This window comes from Montipora foliosa, chromosome 10 (assembly GCF_036669935.1).
Source record: "Montipora foliosa isolate CH-2021 chromosome 10, ASM3666993v2, whole genome shotgun sequence".
NCBI classification, from domain to species: domain Eukaryota; kingdom Metazoa; phylum Cnidaria; class Anthozoa; order Scleractinia; family Acroporidae; genus Montipora; species Montipora foliosa.
Window position 1 is genome coordinate 28,870,644 of NC_090878.1, and position 12,500 is coordinate 28,883,143.

Below are 12,500 nucleotides of genomic sequence, written 5' to 3' on the forward strand. Positions count from 1 at the left end.
ATGGATACATGAAATTTGCAGAATCTGCACTTGCTTTGCCATACTGTTAACCTGGTTGGGTTTGGCTCTTGCTATAGGCAGTGATCTAGTGATGATCATTTCTAAGAAATACTGTTACTGGGAAACTTCTCTCACCTCAGCCTATAAAACCGGCTATAGATGAAAAGGTTGACCCTAAAAGAAACACCACGTCACCATAACCTCCACCAAATCCAGACAAAATAAAAAAAAATCTGAGCATAAACGTCAAATACATTACCTTGGTTAACATCAAGTTTATCAAAATTTTCTATCAACTGTTGCATTTCTTCATCTGTTAAAAGAGTTGTGAAACTCTCCTAAGAATTAGTCAAAAGTAAGATGAGAGATTTCTTAACTGCAAAAAATAAAAAAGACAACTCAAAGACCTGAGTGTATCTTCAAGACTCTTTATCCCATTGACTTCTGAACTGCCATCCATTGACGAGTAAAATCGCATGGTGTACGTTAGACAGAGTAAACTCTATTGCGTCTCACTCCCAGGGGTCAAGGGGTTAAAGGTCAGACATGCAGGTAGAGGTTGTTAACCCATTGGCTCCTGAACCACCCCCAGTTGACAATTGTCTGCCGAGTGGCATAAAGACAGAGTAAAATCTATTAACTCTTACTCCCCAGTGGACAATGGGTTAAAGAAATATTTTTTTCAAGATTTTCAAAGATCTCCCAAGACCAGATGGTACCAGTAGGGGGCAAGGGACTTTTCACTATAATAACCAAAAATGAAATGAGAAATGTGTGTTTACGTGACTGTATTAAATTTTACTTTAACTTTGTCAGGCACCCCACTTGAAAAGTAAAATTGCCTGGCATTAGACAGAGTAAAATAAAGTTTTTCTGCCAGTGGTCAAACATACGGTATTTGGTGTGTTTTTTTCCTCTATGGGCAGATATGCTCATCTAGAGAGCTCACATAATTATGGAGAAATAAATTACAGTCACCATGGGTGCAGGTGAGGAAAAAAAAGTCAGTGCACAGTTTGTCGTGTACCACGGGCCACCAAAACAGCTACTACCACTCACTATGGCTCTGTAGATAAACTAAGTGTTTGTAAATTTGCAGAAACACTTTAAGTTAATGAATATTATTTTTTATGACGCTGCCTGTGATGTGGGACAGGCCCTGACTTATTTTCCTAATCCAAGAAGACTGCAAAGTCTAGTAACAATTTGGAAATGATCAAAAGTAGCACTTCCAGCTTACCCTGCTTGGCAGTTCCCTCCATAGCAAGAAGGAAATGAAACATTTGTACGGGTCTCCTCAATGGCATCCAGAGAAAATTGGACGAATAATAATTAATTATTTAACTCTTCAGGTGCCAGCCTGCAGTTCCATACCCACTATAACCATTTTGAATTTTAATGCCTGCCCAACGGCAGAGGCGTGGAAGTGATGTTGAATAATTTAATTTATTGATGTCATGTCACGCATGTGTGACAGAACATCGGGGATATCTGTGCCGAGGTTTCCTTCCCTTCTTGATAGAGGGAAATCAATGAAACCTTTGCCAAGCATGATACAGTACTTCCACCTCTGATTGTTGGTCCATATCATGGTCACTCACACAATCATAGCAACTCCATCCTTTCTCTGTGTTGGCTTTCTTGAATGCCTCCTGTTCACTGGGATCATACAACTTGCCTTTCTTTTTTAAGCAAAGTTCGTGATACACCTTACCACACACTCGGCAAGGGTGAACATCTCCTCCAGTGTATGTACGACAAATAGTGCACAATTCTTCATTGGCAACCTGGTGGATTAAAAAGAATTACCAAAACATAATGATTATTATTATTGGTATTGCAACTGTTCATGCTTTACTTTAACACCAAAACAGTTTGAATGGAATGATTGGATAAAGCAGGGGTTTCACTAGAAACCACTCATTGGCGGCATACTGCCGTCTACATGTATGTTGTCATAAAATTTGCCTCTCACTGCAGGCTACTGTGCCTTTGTTTTCACTCAAACCCTTATAAAAGACAACAGTGACCACCCCTTACAAGATTATCCCAAGCATCTACTTCAAGAGTTATTGAAACTTCCGGCTATTACGTACAATCAAGAACGGCTAGGTAATTCTAAGTAATGATCACAATTTAATTTAAAATTGGGTTGGCATGAAAGATGTACCAGTTTAATTTAGTTTCTTGTGTTTTCTTTTGTTATCCTTGACTTGGTTCAAACTTCAGTTAAATTTTGAGCATTAATATTATTTTATATCTGTGCTGACATTAAAAAAAACCTTGGTCATTGTTTCTAGTTCTCTTTTAAATTGATGATGATTTTGAAAAGTATAAAGTGGTTTATTGGTGACTAATGCGTGAGATTACAGCTTAAATTAATAAAAGTTCACACACCTGATCATTTCATCATAATCTGGTGACAATGCTTCCTTTCACAATGACAGGCTTGTAAATAAAGTTCCTTTTAAACAGATTAAGGGTTTAAAAGTTACCTTCACATCTATTGATCAGCTTTGAGATTTACCCTGTACCAAATAACTGATGTTTACAACATGTGCAGCAGTGTTGTATATGCACCTCTTACTAGCTGAGTTTTAGGTCTGTACAGTAGGTTTTTTCATAGATATACAGTATGGCCCAAGCACCAAGTACCTGGGCCATAAAGACCGAAAAAATCAACAGGAAAAAACGACGATCCGTAACTTAGGTGCTGAACAAGAAAATGAGGTTAAAGCACTTATAGTGATTAACAATTCAAATGAAACAAGGCCATTTTATTGTGTTTAGCTGTGAAAGTTTTCAAAGGGGAACAAGAATCATAGGAGTATAGTGTTGTGAATAATAACTTTATTATTCATTCAATGACAAGAAATTATCATAAGAAGCATTTTGAAGAGGGTCAAGCCAGTCGACTTGGGAAAGACGAGTATGAAAATTGTTTTAAATTCTCACGGAAAATTTCTCACAGCTTTATTAGCAGATGTCTTAACAACATCAGTTCAGGAATCATCACAAAGAAAAGTGAATACCAGTAAGTGAGCAGAATATCATTAAAAACAATGCCTTGAAAACATTCAGGTGTGAGATTGTTTGTAAATATGTTATCAATTAGGGGTGTAAAATTGAAGAACAGCTCACATGCACTGACAGTCGGTCGTCAGTCGACCAACAGTTGGCCAACAGTTGGCTGACTGGCGGGCAACAGTCGGCCTGAAGATGGAAGATTGCACCCTGATTGCAGCAATTTATCCTGGGTCAGTGGTGGATCTAGGAATATTTTAAGGGGGGGGGGGGGGGGGATGAATTGAAACAATCATAGTATAAAAGTCCAGATAGTTTAGGCTACCATTTTGACTTAGTTTATGTTTTGCATTAATAAAAATGTTCACATCAGGTAAACAGTATCTGTTCCAGCAGAAATAAAAATACAATAAAAGCCCCCCCCCCATCCTCCATTCCTGGATCCGGGATCTGCCCTTGCTGGGTCTGCCCCATAACTGGGCCATGAAGAACTGTCAGGTTAGGGGGTCAATCCATCCCTGGGCCCAGTTGTTCAAAGGCTGATTACCACTAACCTGGGGTTAAATCATAATCCGGGTTACTTTTTCTCTTTGTCAAAAGCATTTTCTCTTATAATTTTCTTTTCTCGTTTAAGAGCATTGATTTCGAACATTAAATTGCACACGAAAAGAATTAAAGTGAATTTGCTTTGTAAGCTTTCATTTCTAAATTCAAATTTCGTACTAACCCTGGGTTATCTTAACCCTGCTTTGAACAACCTGGCCCAGAATTGAAACACCCTTATAAAGCAATCGTTTGAGTGATTAAGGAGGAAGCATTGAGTTTAACTACGAACATTTGGTTTAGGATTGGTTAGATGTTCCATTATGCCAGGGTTGGACATTAGCATCCAAGCGAGTCTCTAAAGTGTTGGGCGAGCACAAATCATTGATCACTTGCCTGTTTGGCGAGTATAATTTTCGTTGCCAAGAAATTATTTTAATTGCGAAATAAACACTGCTTTTTACATTCCATTTTGCCAATTGCAAGAAAATTCCTAAACATAAACTTACCATTTGTATTTTACAAAGTTTTATATTCCAAACAGTCCAATAAATTGGCGCTAAAAGGCAACACTGAGCTTCATAAATAGACAAATTATATGAAGTACATGTATGGCTTCCTGGTCAGTGATACTGCTGGTCACTATCGAGGGATCGGTGACCAGGTAAAAATAGTGCGCCTTGAGACAGCTCCTGAGAAGAACAGACACGTTTACTCGTAAACTGCTGGGATCTCACGAAGATCATGGAGTGCCTCCATTGTGTTTTCTTGAAATTTAAGGTCCTTAAATAGAATTTTTCATTGATTGAAGTAATAATCCTCGGTCTGCCACATGCGGGACGACGTTGCAAGCAAGTTGCAAGTTGTCTTCCCATACTTTCCCAGCACTCTGATCAAAGCGTGTTCTCCCGGTAAGCTTAAATATCGACTAAACTGATCATGGCCAAAATGTGGATTGATACATTTCCAGCGTTTCTAAAGTTGTCAATGAGAAAAAGAACGAAAAGCCCCAAAAGCTGCCCATGATATGAGGGAATACGAGAAGACAAGGACCAGGGAGTTTTCTACGAAAAGGCAAGTTGAGATGACTAAATTGGTTGGAGAGATTGCGGAGGGACGTGGGGGGAGGGGGGGGGGGGGACTACTCGCTGAATGGCGAGTGCCCTCAAAATTAACTGTCCGACCCTGTTATGCTCAGGATACTTTTGGTCAGAACGACTTTGGTTTGATGTGGGGTGGACACACAACTTGACCCTCAACAACAATGGGGTTAAATGTTAAAATTGCCTGGTATATGTATGGTGCATTTATAGATAGATCCCTATAGGGAAGATACCGTCGATATTACATGTATCTATTGTCATCAATGTGCCAACCAGGGCCTGCTTGTTCAAAAGCAGATTAATGCTAATCCCACTCCCAGATAAAAGTTAACCAAGGAGTTTACTTCTCAACTCCCAAATGCTGTTCAACACTGATATTCAGCAAAAACTTTACATTAGAAGAAGTCAATCTTGAAAAACAAAAATATGCAAAAGAAACTTGAGAAAGCAAAAAGTTGAAGTTTACGCTAATCCTGGATAAGGACGGTGCCTACTAATTCAAAATTGTGTGGGCCATTTCCATTAGTAGGGCTAACGCTCACATGGGTCATAGGGGGTAGAAAACTAGCACTTCACATTACAGTCTAATCAGTTATCACTAAATAGGAAAACCGAGCTTTCTCGTCACCAGAGCCTTGGATTGACCTAACGCTCTGGGAAACTCTATGTAGGAGAACATGCGCTGTAGGGTTCTCATAACCAAAAATTGGCCATTTGAACCTTGCAGAGCCTGCTTTCTCCTCGTGCTATCGTGAATGCACCAATTAGAGACACTTTTCATTGTTCTTCACGAAAACCAATCAGAAGGCACTTTGTTTCAGGGTTCCCCAGAGCTCTTCTCTCCCTCAGTCAAGAGAAGAGCTCTGGGGTCGAGATTGGTAAACCGAGTATCTCGAGATGTGCAGAACGTATGCGCAGTAACAATAGTAGGCACCGTCCTTAAGTTAATTGGCTTTCGAACGACCGGGTCCAGAGCCTCATTGGCTCTCAAAACAAAGGTTCTTTTGTTCTTGTGGTTGGCATATTCCTTGCATCAGGAACCCGGCCAGACCGGGGAAGGCCAGGGTCTTTTCTCAACGACAATGGAGGCAGAGAAGGGAGACCCTGGGAACGAGGTTGGTCGACGTCCGGAGAAAAAGAGGTAAGATTCATTTTGCGATATGATCTAATCACAAGGAGACAACGTGCTATTTTAAATACCTTGAGCTCAGTAAACTTTCAATACCCTCGGTTGAGTCTATTCTAGTGACTTTGCATTCGGTTGTCTGTCAATCCTTGGACATTGTGACTAAAAAACGTGTTTTCCTTTATCCTTCGTCCTCAAAAATTCCAGATTTTTATACGAATCATTTCTAATGGAGAAAAGATAGTTAGCAATGTAAATGTGGTTGTCTCATTCCGGCGTTTCGTGTTTAAGTATTCTGGCGTTCCGTGTTTAAATATTCCGGCGTTCCATGTTTAAGTATTCCGGCGTTCCGTGTTTAAGTATTCCGGCGTTCCATGTTTAAGTATTCCGGCGTTCCGGCGTCCCATCATTCCGGCATTCCGGCATTCCGTGTTTAAGTACTAGCCGAATAACAAAATGCTACAAAAGTAATGTTTGTAAACAGATATCTTCCCTATATAAATATATACCACACTTACTCTATTTTTCCACGCTCCAAAATAAGGTATGGTGACGATAGCAGTCCCGTCATTTTTGTTCCAGTACCCTACTGTACCGCTTCTGTGAGCGGATGAATCTGTCGCATCAAGTTTAGGTAGACCATAGGTTAAAGAAGATTTGTCATCGTCAAGGCCAACCATAGATCCCTTGCCAAATTCGCCATCGATTTCGGCTAGTCTTTTGGTTTTCTCTTCGTGAGAAGCCAATCCTGTTTGACTTTGAAGCGAGTGGCTATCTTCTTTGCTGCGGCTGCTACCATTCGCGCTACCTTTGGAATCCTTCGACGCTAATTTCAAAGCTGTGACAACTGCCGCAGTTTGTTGTACTTTTTTCGTTCGACTTTGATTTTCTTTGGACACAATTACCCCCATCGGACCCTTTTAAGAATGAGGCAAGTCGAATTTCATAATTTTGCACTGGAAAAGATTCCGTCACGTAAAGAAAAAACACTTTGAATTCTTGCGGCAAGTTTTGTTTTTGCTTGTCAACTGCGGGACAATTTTGGAATGTTGCTCGCTAGCTTTCTCGTACCCAGGGGAAAAGGGTACGTTCCGAGATTTTCCGGCTATTTCTTTTTTCGGGTGCCACAATTACCTCTGTATTTTAATACCAGAGAGGTTTTAAGTCATAACACTTCACAATCATTTTGCATTTTGTTATCTTCAAAACATAGCAAAAGAACGGCTTTCCTAAACAAGCACATGGTAAGTAAATTTGACAAATGGCATCTTCGGGTCCGAAAAGTTTTCGAGACTTTTTCGAGAAACGGGTGCCGGGGCCACCTGGGTACTTCTAGTGCCAGTTCCCAATGTCCAGTCAATTCACGGCCGGCAGAGGCATGGTAAGAAATAGACCATAATAGGTGTTCCTTCCGAAGACAGTAGCCATCGTACATTTTAACTTCGATAGATATTGCTTTCTGCGGACAAAGAACTCTATCTCTCTTTTGTTGTTTCTTGCTAGATGGCTGAAGAAGGAGAACTATCGTCTCCCGATGAATTGGAAACGAGTAAGTGTATTGCTCCTCCGCGTCAAAGTGAAGGAAATGAGATGAGGTCAATGACCGACACAACACGAGTTCATTCAAATATTTGCACCATCTTATCACTTAATAATATAGTTCTTTTGTGAGCTTTACTTATGAAGCTATTTTCTTTACTTTCTAAAAATTTGTGTGGATCATTTGGTTCTTGTCTTATTCCAAGACCATGTGGTATAAACGCATATTTCTCAATAGCCAATTCATCTATTAAGCTTTTCAGTAGAAATGAATCGTTAATGTCAGGGGCTTTGCATAAATGAATTTTATATTTATTAAGGACCAGATTTAATCTATATTAGCATTCGCAGTTATTTTGTAGATTTACCAGAACTGTTTTGACTATAATTTCTTTAGCCCTCATTTTAAGCTACTTTTGATTTACATAAACATGAACAATTTGGTTCTTGCATTTGTTGATGACAAAGCTTATGAAGCATTCCATTTGGAAATATAGATTCTTGGATTCCAAGTCAACACTTGTAAAATCTGAAAATCTTTTTCAACAGCTTTTTGATTATTTTGTATAGTTCCTTCCCTCATATAGATTTTATTAACATAGTAAGCTATGAAAAAAATAAACTACACTTGATGTCTTTGATTGGAAAAATGATTAATAACAAACACCTGGATCTCCTGGCCAACTCTAATTCCAGATTTTCCATTGGAAATCACCCTTTGTGTCTTTATTGACAACGAATACTAAGATAAGGAAATCTCATTGCCTACATGTATGGTTTGTTAGTTTTAGGTCATAAATTTGACAAAAGCGAATCTGTTTGTTTTGTAGTTGGCTAAATTGCAGAATACCCCGTAACTTATTTGCATTTCAGTGAATAAGAGTAAGCTCTATTATATTTCGACTTGTTCTTCAAAGAATGCCACCTAGGGGAAACAATAGTGGAGAGGTGTTGTGGGGTATTCTGCAATTGCTCCTTGTAGTTTATTGCTGTAGACTTAAGGCTAGGTATGCATGTGGTTTCATTGATTGTTAAGCCTGATTTTAATCATTATTGTAGGCAATGATGGGGTTGAACTGAATGTCCTCGATGATATTCTTGGCGAGCAAGCCAATGATGAGTTTGCTGCTGAACTTGATACTGCGGCAATAAAAGCAAGTGGTAGGTGGATAATAATAATGATAATGATAATGATAATAATAATAATAATAATGATAATAATGATAATAATGATAATAATAATTTGGATGCTATCACTGCATTGACAGTTTTCTTTGTACTTGCTGATGAATCATGAGTTACATGTACATATCAAGAATTAATTTGCATTGATATTCACCCCTTTGCATGGGACCTTTTGTTTACTGTGAGGGGCTCAATTTGGCCAGCTGTTACATGTACAGTGTATCACTGATTGTCTCCTACAAGAAGGAAAAGTTACTCAAGGACATACTTGTCTGTGCTATTGAATGGCCATTGCAGTAAGGCAAGAGACTTGGCTAAAGGATCATCAGGGCTTGAAAGTAACGAAAAAATCTAGTCGCAATTTTGCGACAAGGAAAAGTTTAGTCGCAATTTTGCAAAATTTCGTTGCAAATTTGTCGTGCTGCATTGTGTTTTCAGCGGTGTAGCAAAACAAAATACATGTGTATTACTGAATGAGCCCACCATTTCGGTGGCAAACAGCTACCTTCATCAGGGTGAAGGTATTTCACCCTGATGATGGCAAAAAAAGCAATTTCTTAATTTCTTTGTTAAATGTTCATGGGATACTAATCTTGTATTCTTCAATTTCTGGAACTGTGGATACAGAAAAAATCAGGGCCTCAAGTGCTTAATAGTTTTGTGGTTCAGCAGTTGTTGTATATGCGGGCATTTTATCCTTGAGTTTCGAAAAAGTTCTCAGAAAATCGAACATGTAAACCTCAAACTAACCATTTTCGTTGTTCAAGGATAAAGGCCTTAGAGGATAAGCACAACATCACAGAAGCAGGAGTCAATCTTTGAAAATAACTTGCGAACGATGTGAAATTTGCAAGGTTTAATTGGTCCTTGACTTATAATTCTCACATGACAAACAAAACATAACTCATAAACCAAACAATACGAAGTTTGCAAAAGCATTTAAATCAGCCAGGTTTGTACAAAGAATAAAAGACAAGATTTCATTACCAACCAGCATTTTCAGGCAACACGAGTGACTATGCTTGGTAACTACTTGGTCTACACCGGACCACTATATGAGTGCCTACACCAAGTAGTTACCCCATGCTAGCGCTTGCATGCAAACACAAGGTATTGCGCCAGGTTACTAAGCCATTGAACAATCACATTTTATTTGAAGAATAGAGCTTTCCACCTTTGGAAAACGAAAATTTCCAGTGTCTCTTTCATATTGTGAGTATGCTTGACAAATCCTTTTTCATGTTAACTGAAATTGCTTACATTCATTTTGGAAGTCTTTTGTCCACGGCATTCGTTACGCCCAAGACAACATTATTGGATTAATTTTGAATAAATTACTTAGCTGGAACTTGGCTCTAAATCTTTGACCATGTATAAGTCGAGGGTGATTTTTGGAGCTTCTTTTGAGGCCATAAAGGGTCGACTTATGCATGGGTAAATACGGTAATTATTTTTGTCATTTCTTTATTTATTTTAGTAAAAAGAGCAGCAAGGTGGCAACTGCTAACGCTTTCGAAAGAGCGAAGATGAAAACAAGTTGCAAATTTGCGACTTCTCCAGATATTTTAGTCGCAAATGCGACTGTATTGGTCGCAATTTCAAGCCCTAATCATGCTTGTCAATTATTATAAATTTTTTGTGCGGTTTCAATAATAATTTTTGTGTGACCTCTGACATTGAACTATGCCCTTTTAAAAGAGTTATGGTAGGGTTTGATAGTCATTTCATCCAGTATTCTACGTGTAATGGACATGTACATCTTTACTGTCTTTCAGCACCTAGTAGAAAAAGGAAGGCAAGTGCAGCTGTCAAAAGTGGTTCAACCAAAAAGAAGCATGTGGAAAAGGAATCTAGTCCGAAAAGCCAATCGAAGAACAAGACTGCGACTAGTGGGCAGAACTCCAAAAACTCAAACCAAAGTCCAAGCAAAGCTAAAAGTGTAAAGACTGGTGATGCTGAAGTCACCAACACGCCAGATGCTGAACAGGAAAAGCTGCAAAGCAAGGAGAAAGAGGAACAACACAACAAAGATTCAAGTAAAGAAAGCAAGGTGAAAACCAAGGAGAAGGAGAAGGCTTCCACCCAGAGTGAGGGTGTGAGCAAAGACAAGGAAAAGGAGACAACAAAGATTAAGCCAAAGGAGATGAAAAAGACTGATGAAGAAGCTGGCAGTAAACCCGTTGAGAAGGAATTGAAGAAAAAGCAAGAACAAACATCGGCAGTTTGTGAAACTAAAGAGGTTAAAGATATGGAGAAAGTGCCTGCAAAGAAAGTCGAGAATTCTTCTAAAAAGACTGCCAGTCAGAAAGCAAAGGAAATGGCTAAAGTTGTGAAGAAGGTGGTGAAGAAGGTGGTGAAGAAGGATAGTTCAAAGACTGATACTGTGAAAAAGGAAGTCAAGAAGGAAGCCAGCAAGAAAACTCCTGTAGCCAACAAAGAGCAAACCAAGGTATCTAAGGAAAAAGCAAAGGCCGTTGCAGCCGAGAAGAAGAAATCCACAGAGCAACCAGCCAAGAAAGAGGAAAAGCCAATTGAGCACAGCACTCCTACTGAGATAGTATTAAATGTCACAACGGCAGTGGCTGCAGAAGCCAGCTGTACGGCTGGCAGTAAGAAGTCTCAAGTAGTTAAAAAAGTGGAAGTCAATGCAGTGAAGAGCAAATCACCTGAAAGAAAGCCTGAGAAAAAGCAACAGAAGAAAAGCACTGGAAAGGACACCAAGAAAAGTGCTAAAACTGAAAGCAAGCAAGTAGCAGGAGAAGTAAAGCATCATAAGGTTGGTTTAGTTGATATTGATGAAATTTAGAAGTGATTCTGACACTAAAAGTACTGGCATAATTGCCATAGCTCATAAAGGATTTTGAGTTGTAAAGTGTGTGGCATCTCAGTTAAACATTCAATCACTACACTGTACATGTACATGTCAATACCTGTAGTTTTCTTTTTGTATTATTAGGGGAAATAGGAAAGTTCTACCGGTAATTCTTTGCTTTTTAAACACAAGTATAAAATGAGTAATTTGATAATCAGATCTTTTAATGGAGTGTAGCTTATGAATGATCATCATAGTACATGTATATTAATACAGCGGCTGTGTAAACAAACTCGCAAACAAGCTTGCCCCTGGTAATTTGGAACCAACACTTAAAAGTCATGTACTCAGATGTCATCACTCAGAGTCACTTTAAATTTCTTTAAATTTCTTGTTTTTGCAAATCTTGAATCAGTGTGCTGTGAAGTATACAATGTATTTTCCCAAAGAAAAAAATTCTGAAAAATTAATTTTAAAACCACTTTTCTTTGTTTCCCGCCATAATCTGTGTGCGAAAATGATTGACATTCACATGTACATGTCATCACACGTGAAAGAATTGGGTGTCAATTGACATTTTAGCACGTGCCAGAACACTGATTGGCTCAGCATATTTGGCTTTCAAGTAGGGGGCGGAGTTATTCAGCATACCGTGAACTGCATGCGAAATCTTCAAGCTCAATTTGCTAGGACTTTATTTTGACGCCAAAATTACAACTTCTCGGACCTCCTATCCTGACGGGTTTTAAGATATTGCTTTCAAATCTTCAGTTCTAATAGATGACTGTACTACCCCAAATACCGTGTGAGGAATTTTTCTTTTGTCTTCGGAGACTGGTTTTATGGCACTTTTTCTGCCCAAATTAAGGAGGGCTGAAAGTTAATGACCAAATAGCCGCATATGCGACTAAAGTTTTGGTTGTGCGGCTAAAAAATCATGTGTGATCGCGCGCCTTAAAAGCTTAAGTACAGTGCAACTGAATTGCCTTTCTGCTTTCTCACCTGACTATACTTGTGTACTCCAAGTGGTACATCACGAAACAGAAACATCACCCAACAGATACATGTATGATGCATGCAAATGAAGACTATGAATAATGCACATGCTTATTGGGCATGTACAATGTAAAGGTTTGTGATAGTGGAAGGTCAAGAGAGGGTCAACAAT

General features: G+C 38.9%; 2 protein-coding genes across 3 annotated transcripts in view; one reads left to right on the plus strand and one right to left on the minus strand.

Moving 5' to 3' along the window:
• LOC137973119 (PHD finger protein 24-like) overlaps nucleotides 1–6,879 on the minus strand; it is a 16,487-nt gene extending 9,608 nt beyond the window's left edge. The window contains exons 1-3 of the mRNA XM_068819862.1: nucleotides 6,315–6,879; nucleotides 1,602–1,787; nucleotides 260–338 (exon numbers count right to left, since the gene is read on the minus strand). Of these exons, the coding sequence (XP_068675963.1) occupies nucleotides 260–338; nucleotides 1,602–1,787; nucleotides 6,315–6,707 (658 nt within the window). The 5' untranslated portion in view covers nucleotides 6,708–6,879. The remainder of the gene's footprint in view (nucleotides 1–259; nucleotides 339–1,601; nucleotides 1,788–6,314) is intronic.
• A 305-nt stretch (nucleotides 6,880–7,184) lies between these two features.
• Nucleotides 7,185–12,500, plus strand: part of LOC137973103 (YTH domain-containing protein 1-like) — a 24,644-nt gene continuing 19,328 nt past the window's right edge. Inside the window, exons 1-3 of one of the 2 annotated variants that reach the window (XR_011117167.1) lie at nucleotides 7,185–7,345; nucleotides 8,395–8,496; nucleotides 10,296–11,296. Coding sequence is in view for 1 of the 2 variants with exons in the window: in XM_068819840.1 (XP_068675941.1) it covers nucleotides 7,300–7,345; nucleotides 8,395–8,496; nucleotides 10,296–11,296 (1,149 nt within the window). In the remaining variant the exon portion in view is untranslated. The remainder of the gene's footprint in view (nucleotides 7,346–8,394; nucleotides 8,497–10,295; nucleotides 11,297–12,500) is intronic. The other variant, XM_068819840.1, reaches the window with a different exon arrangement.